The 15073-nt window shown below is 41.6% G+C and overlaps 1 protein-coding gene across 4 annotated transcripts in view; it reads right to left on the reverse strand.

Moving 5' to 3' along the window:
- Window positions 1-15073, reverse strand: part of LOC133555080 (metal transporter CNNM4-like) — a 131707-nt gene that overhangs the window by 72533 nt on the left and 44101 nt on the right. For all 4 annotated transcript variants that reach the window (XM_061904565.1, XM_061904555.1, XM_061904549.1 and 1 more), the window contains exons 2-3: window positions 3093-3236; window positions 2868-3002 (exon numbers count right to left, since the gene is read on the reverse strand). In XM_061904565.1, the coding sequence (XP_061760549.1) occupies window positions 2868-3002; window positions 3093-3236 (279 nt within the window). The remainder of the gene's footprint in view (window positions 1-2867; window positions 3003-3092; window positions 3237-15073) is intronic.

Genomic DNA, 15073 nt, shown 5'->3' on the forward strand with positions numbered 1-15073 from the left:
TTGCAAAAAAAAAAAAAAAAAAAAAAGTTTTTCAGTTCCAATATGAAATATCTTGTCTTTGCAGTCAATTGAAAACAAGTTAAACAGGATTTGCAAATCATTGTATTCTCTTTTTATTTACCATTTTCACAACGTGACAACTTGACTGCTTTTGGCTTTTGTACAAATTCGCGAGCGTCGTTAGCATGAGCTAATACTCTAAGATGTTAGTTTTTTTTAACTCACAATGCCATTTTTTTCCCGGTATTGTTTCAGTTTCACAAAGTCCTTGATAAATTCACCAAAACGTGGAGTTATTGAGTCTGTTTAGCTGATTGGAGAGCTAACCATGACGATAATTTCTGTTTTGCTGGATCAGCCGATTTTCTACCTTGTTACAGACACCGTTCGAAAACAATTAAGGTATGCAAATCAGAATATTTCAGTGTAAATAACTCAATCACAACATATATATCTGAGGCTCATAGTCAGGTGCGCCTATTATATGGAACAATAGTTTTTTTCTTCTGAGATTTAATGGGTGCCGCATATATGCCAGTGCACCTTATAGTCCAGTAAATACGATTTATTGGTCATGGTCATTGTTTTATTCATGTTGAATATGCGGAACAAAGTTTAATTAAGGAACATCACATGTTTACTTGCACAATTCAACATGGAAGAAAAGGAGCAGAAAGAAGCAGAGCTCATTTATTTTCGACGTGGCGAAGTTGGGAGAGTGGCCGTGCCAGCAATCTAAGGGTTCCTGGTTCAATCCCCACCTTCTACCATCCTAGAGACGTCCGTTGTGTACTTGGGAAAGACACTTCACTCTTGCTCCTGATGGCGCCTGGTTAGCGCCTTTCATGGCAGCTCCCGCCATCAGTGTGTGAATGTGTGTGTGAATGGGTGAATGTGGAAATAGTGTCAAAGCGCTTTGGGTTCCTTACAAAAGGGGTAGAAAGGCGCTATACAAGTACAACCATTTACAATTTAATAATACATCTTATCTCTATGTTTCAGCAATAACTGATAGTTTGTTCACTTTCACGTTTGATTTCTAATAACAGGGAGATGAAAGAATGGATACTTAAATAAAACAAATAGACAGAATAACCATAAATTAAAGCTGCCGACTCTTGCTGGCGTTTCCTGCCTTTACCCATTCAAGATATCTTTACCTGCATATTACCTACCTTCCCTGCATCCTGGGGTCATACTGGTGCTTCTTTCTTTCACCCATACACGCTGGTGCTTCCTGCCATCACGCAGACAACATATCTTTACCTGCACATTACCTACCTTCTCTGCATCCTGGGGTCACACTGTTGTTTCTTTCTGTCACCCAGTCACATATCTTTACCTGCACGTTACCTACCTTCTCTGCATCCTGGGGTCACACTGGTGTTTCTTTCTGTCACCCAGTCACATATCTTTACCTGCACAGTACGTACCTTCTCTGCATTGTGTGTCATGCTGGTGCCTCCTGCTTTTAAACGGCCATCTTGAGACGGCATCTACACAGCAGCGTCAGCGCAGCGGTTCTTTGAAGGCTTGTAATATCAAAACCGGAGCACTTAGAAAAACTCTTTAATCAACTTTTAATTAGAAGGGTTCAATCTCTTTCCTGTGCTAGTTTGAAGCAGACACAACAAATGCGCTCAGGGGAGATAGTTTGAAAAAAGGTGACAGGTTTTTACAAAGATTTTGTTTTGAAGGGGTAATTGCCAACTTCCTGTTGATTTTTGCGGAAGGATGTCAATGAATGAAATAAAGGTTTAAGTGAGACCTACATGGAGGTTTCCATGTCTCTATGACATTCCTACCAGAAGTTACAAGCAGTTTTATCTGTGTTTTCTTCCCAAAAGCAGTTTTGTCTGTGTTTTATTCCTAGGGGGCGCTAGAGCGCAATTTTGAGTATTGTTGTTTTTTTTTTTGTTTTTTTTTTTATTAGATCGGAATTTTCACCAGTCCTGATGTGTGTGTCCAGTTTGGTGAGTTTTGAAGAGTTTTAAGGGGGTCAAATTACAGCTCAAAGAGGCAAAAATTACATTTTTAGGAAACTTTTGTTTTGAAGGGGTTTTTGCCAACTTTGTGTTGATTTTTGCTGAAGGATGTTAGTGTATGAAATCTAGGTCTAAGTCAGACCTACAAAGAGGTTTTCGTTTCATGTCTCTACGACATTCCTAACGGAAGTTACAAACGGTTTTGTCTGTGTTTTTTCCTAGGGGGCTCTAGAGCGCAATTTTGAGTTTTGGGGATTGGTTTTTTATTAGATGGCAATTTTCACCAGTCCTGATGTGTGTGTCAAATTTGGTGAGTTTTGAAGCATGTTAAGGGGGTCAAATTACAGCTCAAAGAGGCAGTGGAATAATAAAGAATAATAAAAACTTTAGAAATACACTAGGGTCCTCTGTCCCAAAGGGTCATCGGTCCCTAAAATAAAGAAAGTAAAAAAATACAGAAAACATATGACAAATGAATGATGCAGATGAAGGAATGTTTAACGATCAATAAATACAATTTAAATTGCTCAATGTTGAAATTGGCACACATGCACCTGCTGTTGAATGAATAATTGTCACCTATTATCAGATTTAGTTTTTCCTGTATTATTCCTCCGTGTAGGAAGAAGTGAATTATATTTATATAGCGCTTTTCTCTAGTGACTCAAAGCGCTTTACATAGTGAAAGCCAATATCTAAGTGAGATTTAAAGCAGTGTGGGTGGCACTAGGAGCAGGCGGGTCAGGGACACAACGGCAGTGACTCGGATGGCAGAAGCGGAAATCGAACCTGGAACCATCAAGTTGCTGGCACGGCCGGTCTACCAACCGAGCTATACCGCCCCAAGAAAGCCTCCATACATTCATGTAGTGTATTTCCCACCTGTAGCCAGGAAGCGATGGGCGGCCAGCAGCAGCTGCGGAGAGACCTTGACCTTGGACTCGCTCTCGTGCTTGAAAGCCGAGAAGTCCCTCTTGTTCTTGTTAGGTGCCACCTTCTTCCTCGTACGATTGTCAGCTGAGCAGCGGAAAGAGTGATGGACAAACGGCGTCATCATGACAGTTCAGGGGCCACAAACGTGGGTGCACATTTGGATTATGCACTCACTGAATTGGTCTGACTCATCCAGAATCTCTGATTTGATGATCTCCTCGATCACGTCCTCCAGCGTGACCAAGCCCAACACCTCGTAGAAAGGATCCCCGTCGCCCTCGTTGTTCACCTTCTGCACGATGGCCAAGTGGGACTTCCCTAAATGGGAAAAGAAACAAAAATAAAATGCAATTAACTGAATACCGTAAATGCTCCGATTCCAAACGTGGTCGCCGAGTGCGGTGTCCACAGAATCAAATAACTGCTTAGGTCACTAATTAGCGCTGAGTCAAAAAATATTTGGTGTTGAAGGCCTACTGAAATGAGATTTTCTTATTTAAAAGGGGATAGCAGGTCCATTCTATGTCTCATACTTGATCATTTTGCGATATTGCCATATTTTTGTTGAAAGGATTTAGTAGATAACATCGACGATAAGGTTCGCAACTTTTGGTCGCTAATAAAAAAGCCTTGCCTGTACCGGAAGTAGCAGACGATGTGCGCGTGACGTCACGGGTTGTGGAGCTCCTCACATCTGAACACTGTTTACAATCATGGCCACCAGCAGCGAGAGTGATTCGGACCGAGAAAGCAACGATTTCCCCATTAATTTGAGCGAGGATGAAAGATTCGTGGATGAGGAAAGTGAGAGTAAAGGACTAGAAAAAAAACAAAAACAAAGGCTATACAGTGGGAGCGATTCAGATGTTATTAGACAAATTTACTAGGATAATTCTTGAAAATCCCTTATTGGGTTACTAGTGTTTTAGTGAGATTATATGGTCGTACCTGTACAACCTGAGGGTCGGCCCCGCACCTTTCTTCAGTACCAGTCGACGGGTGGTGGCGATGCCCATCTCTGCCCTTCGCAAGGGACGCTCTTCGAAACACGATCTTTCGAAATGATCGCTGCATAATACACTGTACTTAGTGTGTGTGGTCCAATCCAATAGCAATAGTATGCGGCAAGGAAGTGGCGTAAACCTGGAACTTTTGTTTACGGAATTTGGCACAGCAGGGGGGAAAAAAGCCTGAGGGGTGTGGCCACGGGTGTGGTGACCACCAGTGTCTCAGAGGGAAGGCACGTTTTTCGACGAGGCGAAGGCAGCCGGTGGGTCCGGGCTGAGATTTTTTTATTTTATTTTCCCTCCTCCACGGTGGAAGCATCCGACGGTCGGGGGCGGCCGGTGGGAGGAGGCAAGAGAGTCCGCAGCTGCTTCTTTGACAGGTGCAGGAGGAACGACGCAAGCTACGATAAGAGCCGACTTATTACCACCAATTTCTCACCGAAACCTGCTGGCTGGCATGTGGTAGGGAACCGTGTTCACTTGACCGCTCTGTTCCATAGTAAAGCTTCACAGTCATCTTTCGGGAATGTAAACAATGAAACACCGGCTGTGTTTGTGTTGCTAAAGCGGCTGCAATACACCGCTTCCCCCCTACAGCTTTCTTCTCTGACGTCTCCATAATTCATTGAACAAATTGCAAAAGATTCATCAACACAGATGTCCATAATACTGTGGAATTATGCAATAAAAACAGATAACTTATAGCTGTGAACGGTGCTGGAACAAAATGTCCTCTACAATGCGTGACGTTACATGCACGCGTCATCATACCGCAACGTTTTAGCAGGATACTTACGCGCGAAATTTAAAATTGCAATTTAGTAAACTTAACCAGCTGTATTGGCATGTGTTGCAATGTTAAGACTTCATCATTGCTGTATAAACTATCAGACTGCGTGGTCGGTAGTAGTGGGTTTCATTAGGACTGCCTTTGCGTCACATAATATCTACGGCTTTTCACACACACACACACACACACACACACACACACACACACACACACACACACACACACACACACACACACACACACACACACACACACACAAGTGAATGCAAGGCATTATTGGTCAACGGCCATACAGGTCACCGTGAGGGTGGCCGTATAAACAACTTTAACACTGTAACAAATATGCGCCACACTGTGAACCCACACCAAACAAGAATGACAAACACATTTCGGGAAAACATCCGCACCGTAACACAACGGAACAAATACCCAGAATCCGTTGCAGTACAAACTCTTCCGGGACGCTACAATATACCCCACCTCAACTCTATTCCAATAGAACATGCATACCTGATAGAAAACACTTAAACGTACAGTTAAGCTCCACTTTTAAAAATGCACAAGCTTGATGCTAATTTACATTGGATTTGCCATAGACAGGCTGCCGATTAGCATTTGCAATTTTACATGGTGATTCCAACAACCCCTAATTTTATTATAAAAACTACAATTAACATGCACATTACAATCAAACAACAGATGTGTAATAAGTACAATACTTAACATATAAACACGTAAATGGAAAAGACTGCTTCCTGACTACACAACACACAGTAGCCTATATACTATTGCCAATTATGTCCTGGAATTGCATTTGCATGCAAAGTCTACAATATATTACTTGCAAATTGGAATTTAAGATATAAAAACTGCACAGCATTGTTATCATTATCAGCTCACTGTTAAATATTAAATAAATAAAAATATTATCAGACAAATTAACGTTTCTTGGCACACGAATACACTCAAAAGAAAGGAAAATTAATACAGTTAAGAACCAGTATTGATACCCGGCTACCAGGAATTGATACTGTATCGATTCAAATGTGAGAGGAACTGATCCGTAATTGTAATGTTAACAATGAATTTCATCAGTTTGCTACTACAGCAATTACAACATTGGTTCTGTTGCTGATGTGTTGTGCAATACACTTGTTTGGACATGACCATGTCTTAAACGAGAGCTACGTTGTCATTAGCTCATTCAATTTTTTTAAAATGGACTTGTCATTAAGGTTGGGCATTAGGCATCTATGGCAGGGGTGCCAAACTTTTTCCACTGAGGGCCGTACACTTAAAAATCAAAGCAAGCGGGGGCCCATCCATTTTCTACCGCTTATTCCCTTTCGGGGTCGCGGGGGGCGCTGGCGCCTATCTCAGCTACAATCGGGCGGAAGGCGGGGTACACCCTGGACAAGTCGCCAACTCATCGCAGGGCCAACACAGATAGACAGACAACATTCACACTCACATTCACACACTAGGGCCAATTTAGTGTTGCCAATCAACCTATCCCCAGGTGCATGTCTTTGGAAGTGGGAGGAAGCCGGAGTACCCGGAGGGAACCCACGCATTCACGGGGAGAACATGCAAACTCCACACAGAAAGATCCCGAGCCTGGATTTGAACCCAGGACTGCAGGAACTTCGTATTGTGAGGCAGACGCACTAACCCCTCTGCCACCATTTATTTTAAAAACCAATGCAATATATGAATAAAAAATATACATTACCACACTGGTTTAAATGTAACTTAGATATTGGGTGTCACTATGTAAAGTGCTTTGAGTCACTGGAGAAAAAGCGCTATATAAATATATAATTCACTTCACTACATTTAAGCCTCCACTCAGGCTTTATCCCGGGAACCCCAAAGGGTTTTGGTAAAAAAAATTAAATGTTAAAAATGTGTCATTATTCAGTATTATTATTTTAATTATTATTCAAGTTTTAAATCTCTAGATCAACATTATGTCTATCTGTCAATATGACGTTTTTAAAGATTAAAGTTGTATGCTCTTTTTGTCAAAGAAAACCATGTTTTTTATGGGAAAAAAACAAAATATTGAGTTTTTTTCCCCCCAAATAACATTTTTAAGTAGAATATTTGAGATTATATAATAATTGAAGCCGTAAAAAGGTCAACAACTCATAACACCATTGATTTTAATTCACTATATTTTTTTTGTGCAATGACATTTAAAAACAAAACACACTGATCCAAAAAGGTCCTACTCATTAAAGTGTTAAAAAATAAATTCAGATTTTTTTTTTTTTTACTGTTTACTTTCGGAATAATAATAATAATTTTTATTATTAGATGAGGGCTTCACGGTGGCAGAGGGGTTAGTGCGTCTGCCTCACAATACGAAGTTCCTGCAGTCCTGGTTCCAAACCCAGAATCGGGATCCTTCTGTGTGGAGTTTGCATGTTCTCCCCGTGAATGCGTGGGTTCCCTCCGGGTACTCCGGCTTCCTCCCACTTCCAAAGACATGCACCTGGGGATAGGTTGATTGGCAACACTAAATTGGCCCTAGTGTGTGAATGTGAGTGTGAATGTTGTCTGTCTATCTGTGTTGGCCCTGCGATGAGGTGGCGACTTGTCCAGGGTGTACCCTGCCTTTCGCCCGATTGTAGCTGAGATAGGCGCCAGCGCCCCCCATGACCCCGAAAGGGAATAAGCGGTAGAAAATGGATGGATGTTTACTTTTAACACAAAGGGTTTAGAGATCAACTTCAGATCCATCCGTCAATTATAAGTTTTTAAGTCGTTTATGTTTTTTGTTTGTTCGTCTTCGGCCATCCTTTAAAAAAAAAGAGCTCAGTTTTTTACATGGCAAACACAAAATATCCGACATTTGCCCCAAAAAATATCTCAAAGTGGAATATTTCTTGTGACGTAATTGGAGCCTTGAATTGGTCAATAATTCATAACTGATTTTGATTGACTATTTTTATTTTTTTTTAAAGAACGAAACAGCCTGCATGGCAGCTTTGTGTTATTAGAGTAAACATTGCAACATGTTCTTGTTAAATTTCACCTGTTTGCTCTTTTATACCACTTTAAATTTTTTTCCATAGTATTTTTAAAATGTGCCGTGGGGCCAGTAAAAAATGACCTGCGGTCCACAAATGGCCCCCGGGCCGCACTTTGGACACCCCTGAACTATGGCAACTACTACCAACATTCCGATTCTTAGACTTAGACAAACTTTATTGATCCACAAGGGAATTGCTCAAGTTGTTTGGTTTTGGTTCTTAGTTTCGATGCCGGACCAGAAGTAAGAGGAAATAAACAGTGCCTATACAGAAGAAGCAGCAGGACTCAGGACAATAACAATCACGGTCAGTGTTCCGAAGCACTGAAAAGTTTGGCTTAACTTTGCAAGGAGGGTGCTTGACGAATATAGAACACTTTCAGGATATATAGTGTGGAAATTAGAGTGCCCTGTATTTGACACGCAGCAATGGCCTTGTTCCACTAACCCAGGGGTGTCAAACTCATTTCCACCATGGACCACAGCGCAGCCATGGAAGCCTTCAGAGGGCCACGTCTGCCACGACCTGTCAAAACAGGTCTGATATGGTTTCCTTATTTTCTTTATTAATTTCTTCTTCCTGGAGGCACTAACTATTACACAATTGCCTCGTCATTGGACTATTATCATTGTTTACCAAAAAACTGATGGAAAATCTGGAATCAGAAGTCAAAATGACAGTTTTTTTTTTTAGTTTGGCTAGTGTGTAATTTACAAAACCCCGTTTCCATATGAGTTGGGAAATTGTGTTAGATGTAAATATAAACGGAATACAATGATTTGCAAATCCTTTTCAACTCATATTCAATTGAATGCACTACAAAGACAAGATATTTGATGTTCAAACTCATAAACTTAATTTTTTTTTTTTTGCAAATAATAATTAACCTAGAATTTCATGGCTGCAACACGTGCCAAAGTATTTGGGAATGGGCATGTTCACCACTGTGTTACATCACCTTTTCTTTTAACAACACTCAATAAATGTTTGGGAACTGAGGAAAGTAATTGTTGAAGCTTTGAAAGTGGAATTATTCCCCATTCTTGTTTTATGTAGAGCTTCAGTCGTTCAACAGTCCGGGGTCTTCGCTGTCGTATTTTACGTTTCATAATGCGCCACACATTTTCGAGGGCAGACACGTCTGGACTGGGCTTCACGGTGGAGGAAGGGTTAGTGCGTCTGCCTCACAATACAAAGTTCCTGCAGTCCTGGGTTCAAATCCAGGCTCGGGATCTTTCTGTGTGGAGTTTGCATGTTCTCCCCGTGAATGCGTGGGTTCCCTCCGGGTACTCCGGCTTCCTCCCACTTCCACAGGCATGCACCTGGGGATAGGTTGATTGGCAACACTAAATTGGCCCTAGTGTGTGAATGTGAGTGTGAATGTTGTCTGTCTATCTGTGTTGGCCCTGCGACGAGGTGGCGACTTGTCCAGGGTGTACCCTGCCTTCCGCCCGATTGTAGCTGAGATAGGCGCCAGCGCCCCCCGCGACCCCACAAGGGAATAAGTGGTAGAAAATGGATAGATGGACACGTCTGGACTGCAGGCGGGCCAGGAAAGTACCCGCGCTCTTTTTTACGAAGCCACGCTGTTGTAACACGTGCTGAATGTGGCTTGGAATTGTCTTGCTGAAATAAGCAAGGGCGTCCCCAATTAGCCTGCACACCTGTGGGATGTTCCAAATAAGTGTTTGATGAGCATTCCTCAACTTTATCAGTATTTATTGCCACCTTTCCCAACTTCTTTGTCACGTGTTGCTGGCATTAAAATCCAAAGTTAATGATTATTTGCAAAAAAAAAATGTTTATCAGTTTGAACAGCAAATACGTTGTCTTTGTAGCATATTCAACTGAATATGGGTTGAAAAAGATTAGCAAATCATTGTATTCCGTTTATATTTACATCCAACGCAATTTCCCAACTCATATGGAAACAGGGTTTGTAATTTAAAAAAGGGCTTCAATGGCAACAAAAAGGTTGGAATAGCTTGTTGTATCAAAAAATATCAAGTTAAGAACTGTAATTGCATGTATTACATTTTTATATTACTCAAGAAAGATGAAATGCCGTAGTGACACATATTATTTCCAGGCTTTTGCGGGCCACATGAAATGATGTGGCGGATGATGAGAGTTTGACACCTGTGCTTAGACCAGTCAGAATCAGGGAAGTAAAACAATAAATGAGGTGTCTTGGAGGCAGCAAACAAATGATACAAGTGTTGCTGCTGATACGGTGGGTCAACCCAAATATCAGCATCAGACAGTCAACACATAAAGAATACATTTAAATGTTTTTCATGAGGTTTTCAAGGTAAGCACTTCACACGATATCGCAATAACATGAACACCAAAACATGGCAGAGAAGAGAAAAACTAAGTATATAAATAAACCAGAGACTGTTCTATAATAGTCTCATTCTTGTTTGAGATATTTTTATCAGTCAGAACGACCGGTCTGTGAATATTGTTCCTGGTTAGGTAAGTAACGTATATTTTTACATTTTCTGTCTTATTTCTTTTTTAAAGTGGGCATTTTTGTCTATTCAATAAAGGGGACATTTCCAAAAAATAACTCATTTAAACCAAGCAACCTTTTATGAGGACTTTTGTCTGTTTAAGAATCAGAATCCGGAATCGTTGGGAGCCGAAATAGAAACCAGTAATCACAATCGGAACTGTAATCGTTCAAATTCAAACGTTGCCCAACCTTTGTAATGCAGAAGCTTCTCAAAAAAGGTGCAAAAGTATTTTTTATGAGTTAAATTCAGACCAATTAAAGGCTCAGGAAGTTTTGAGAGTTGATTTGCTGATTAGAGCACAAACCATCCATCCATCCATCCATCCATCCATCCATCCATCCATCCATCCTTGGAATTGCAACCGCATGCAAAGTCTACTATATAAAACTTGCAAATTGGAAATTAAGATATAAAAACTGGACATAATTGTTATCATTATCAGCTCACTGTTAAATATTAAATAAGTACAAATATTATCAGACAAATTAATGTTTATTAGCACACGAACACACACAAAGGTACGGAAAATTGATGGCATCCATCTATCTATCTTCTTCCGCTTATCCGAGGTCGAGTCGCGGGGGCAGCAGCCAAAGCAAGAAAGCCCAGACTTCCCTCTCCCCAGCCACTTGGTCCGGCTCCTCCCGGGGGATCCCGAGGCGTTCCCAGGCCAGCCGGGAGACATAGTATTCCCAATGTGTCCTGGGTCTTCCCCGTGGCCTGCTGCCGGTCGGACGTGCCCTAAACATCTCCCTGAGGGAGCCGTTTGGGTGGCATCCTGAGCAAATGCCCGAACCACCTCATCTGGCTCCTCTCCATGTGGAGGAGCAGCGGCTTTACTTTGAGTTCCTCCCGAATGACAGAGCTTCTCACCCTCTCTAAGGGAGAGACCTGGAAACTCATTTGGGCTGCTTGTACCCGTGATCTTGTCCTTTCGGTCATGACCCAAAGCTCATGACCACAGGTGAGGATGGAAACGTGGATCGACCGGTAAATTGAGAGCTTTGTCTTCCGGCTCAGCTCCTTCTTCACCACAACGGATAGGTACAGCGTCCGCATTACTGAAGACGCCACACCGATCCGCCTGTCGATCTCACCATCCACTCTTTCCTCACTCGCGAACAAGACTCCGAGGTACTTGAACTCCTCCACTTGGGGCAAGATCTCCTCCCCAAACCGGAGATGGCACTCCACCCTTTTCCGGGCGAGAACCATGGACTCGAACTTGGCGGTGCTGATTCTCATTCCAGTCGCTTCACACTCGGCTGCAAACCGATCCAGTGAGAGCTGAAGATCCTGGCCAGATTAAGCCATCAGGACCACATCATCTGCAAAAAGCAGCGACCTAATACCGCGGCCACCAAACCGGAACCCCTCAACGTCTTGACAGCGCCTAGAAATTCTGTCCATAAAAGTTATGAACAGAATGGGTGACAAGGCAGCCTTGGCGCAGTCCAACCCTCACTGGAAACGTGTGCGACTTACTGCCGTTAATGCGGACCAAGCTCTGACACTGATCATACAGGGAGCGGACCGCCACAATCAGACAGTCCGACACCCCATACTCTCTGAGCCCTCCCCACAGGACTTCCCAGGGTACACGGTCTACAAAGCACATGTAGACTGGTTGGGCAAACTCCCATGCACCCTCAAGGACCCTGCCGAGAGTATAGAACTGGTCCACAGTTCCACGACCAGGACAAAAACCACACTGTTTCTCCTGGATCCGAGGTTCGACTATCCGGCGTAGCATCCTCTCCACTACACCTGAATAGACCTTAGCGGGAAGGCTGAGGAGTGTGATCCCACGATAGTTGGGACACACCCTCCGGTCCCCCTTCTCAAAGAGAGGGACCACCATCGCGATCTGCCAATCCAGAGGTACCGCCCCCGATGTCCACACGATGCTGCAGAGTCTTGTCAACCAAGACAGCCCCACAGCATCCAGAGCCTTAAGGAACTCTGGGCGGATCTCATCCACCCCCCGGGGCCTTGCCACCAAGGAGCTTTTTTAACTACCTCAGCAACCTCAGCCCCAGAAATAGGAGAGCCCACCACAGATTCCCCAGGCACTGCTTCCTCTTAAGAAGATGTGTTGGTGGGATTGAGGAGGTCTTCGAAGTATTCCTTCCACCGATCCACAACATCCGCAGTCGAGGTCAGCAGAACACCATCCGCACCATACATACGGTACACTTTTTCGAGTTGAACTGCAGAAAACTTTTCAAAGATATTCTAATTCGCACCTTTTAGTTATAAATGAGTTCCTCCAACTACTGCCAGCTGGCAGTTAACACTGCACCCATCTTTGCGGTTTAGCTAAAAAAATGCAGCAATAAATAAATAAAGCATTTAAAGTCAGTAGAACCCCAATGTCACTAATTTCTAAGGACATTTTGAAGGACTTTTTGTCCATAATAATAAAATACATTAAGAGTGTCAATCATGAGACGCACTGGGGACCTGCAATGCGTTTTATGTCACATATTCGACAGGACTGTGGTGAAACTTGTGGTCCAACTCGTAACCTTTCAACGGGTTCCCTACCTGAACAAAGTCCCGAATGGCCTTGAGTCAGTTGAGTGCCTCGGCTGAGGTGTGTTATATGACTGCATTGAATTCCGGACATTAAAACGGTATGTATTATTAATGTGAGAACTTCAAAGACGTCTCACTGAGAGGTCTAAATTGCTTGGGTTGTTCCTGTAAAACACGATGCAGACCTTGACGACCCAACGTATCGATGGATTTCTATTTTCTACCACGTGCAGGTCTAACAATAAGCTATGGGACTTACACCACACATACAGTTAATGTGTACACTCAGTCCTTACATATACCTGGGGTGGGTCCAGACTTTGACCACCAAGGTTACGCAGCTGGGACACAAAAATAGTACACACACACGCACGCACACAAAACTCACGTCCTCCACAGATGGGCTAAATTATTAATAACGCAGCACTGCCGGCACTCCAATCATTAGGTACACCTGCACAATGGGCCCATATGGATGGAGGTGACTGTCACGTGGGCGTGGGTGTGGCTGTGTGCTTACTTGTACACAAAAGGAATGAACGACGCACAATCACCAGTGTCAGGCAGGAAATTGGAGGGGAAGACAAGGTTAGGAGGCCATGCACAAAAGTGCACTTTATTTGTTTTAAATTATTGTAGCGGCGTTCTGTACAAAAAGTGCACTTTTAATTTAGTGTTGTTTTGATATGTCATCTTAGTAACATCATGCACAAAAGTGCACTAGTAGCTTGTTTTAAAATGTCTCTGACAATCTTGCACTTTCTGGTTTTGGAAATGACTTGAATGTTTGTGCCACTGCTTGATAACTGTTTCATAAATACACTTATGGTTGTGCTTTCCCTCTCTGCATGAGAGTTTAAAAGTAGCATATATGAATGCAGTATGAAGAAGAATGTTTGAATGTAGACACATAGAATCATCATACTGCTGTGATTATATGCATCAAGTGTTCATTCAAGGCTAAGGCAAAATATCCACATATATATGGTGTATCGCAGGGGTCACCAACGCGGTGCCCGTGGGCACCAAGTAGCCTGTAAGGACCAGATGAGTCGCCCGCTGGCCTGTTCTAAAAATAGCTCAGATAGCAGCACTTACCAGTGAGCTGCCTCTATTTTTTTTATTTTATTTATTTACTAGCAAGCTGGTCTCGCTTTGCTCGACATTTTTAATTCTAAGAGAGACAAAATTCAAATAGAATTTGAAAATCCAAGAAAATATTTTAAAGACTTGGTCTTCACTTGTTTAAATAAATCATTTATTTTTTTACTTACGGTGTAGCTCGGTTGGTAGAGTGGCCGTGCCAGCAACTTGAGGGTTGCAGGTTCGATTCCCGCTTCCGCCATCCCAGTCACTGCCGTTGTGTCCTTGGGCAAGACACTTTACCCACATGCTCCCAGTGCCACCCACACTGGTTTAAATGTAACTTAGATATTGGGTTTCACTATGTAAAGCGCTTTGAGTCCCTAGAGAAAAGCGCTATATAAATATAATTCACTTCACTTCACTACTTTGCTTCTTATAACTTTCAGAAAGACAATTTTAGAGAAAAAATACAACCTTAAAAATGATTTTCAAACACATATACCTTTTTACGTTTTAAATTCCTTCCTCTTCTTTCCTGACAATTTAAATCAATGTTCAAATTATTTTTATTTTATTTTTATTGTAAATAATAAATACATTTTAATTGAATTCTTCATTTTAGCTTCTGTTTTTCGACAAAGAATATTTGTGAAATATTTCTTCAAACTTATTACGATTAAAATTCCCAAAAATTATTCTGACAAATCTAGAAAAGCTTTAGAATCACATTTAAATCTTATTTCAAAGTCTTTTGAATTTCTTTTAAAATTTTTGTTGTGGAAAATGTAGAAGAAATAATGATTTGTCTTTTGTTAGAAATATAGCTCGGTCCAATTTGTTATATATTCTAACAAAATGCAGATTGGATTTTAACCTATTTAAAACATGTCATCAAAATTCTAAAATTAATTTTAATCAGGAAAAATTACTAATGATGTTCCATAAATTCTGTTTTTAATTTTTTCAAAAAGATTCAAAATTAGCTAGTTTTTCTCTTCTTTTTTTTTTGGTTGAATTTTGAATTTTAAAGAGTCGAAATTGAAAATTAACTATGTTTCAAAATTAAATTTTCATTTTTTTCCTGTTTTCTCCTCTTTTAAACCGTTCAATTAAGTGTTTTTTTCATCATTAATTCTCTACAAAAAACCTTCCGTAAAAGTAAAAAAAAATGTACAAC

This window comes from Nerophis ophidion, linkage group LG01 (assembly GCF_033978795.1).
Source record: "Nerophis ophidion isolate RoL-2023_Sa linkage group LG01, RoL_Noph_v1.0, whole genome shotgun sequence".
In the NCBI taxonomy this organism is placed as follows: Eukaryota; Metazoa; Chordata; class Actinopteri; order Syngnathiformes; family Syngnathidae; genus Nerophis; species Nerophis ophidion.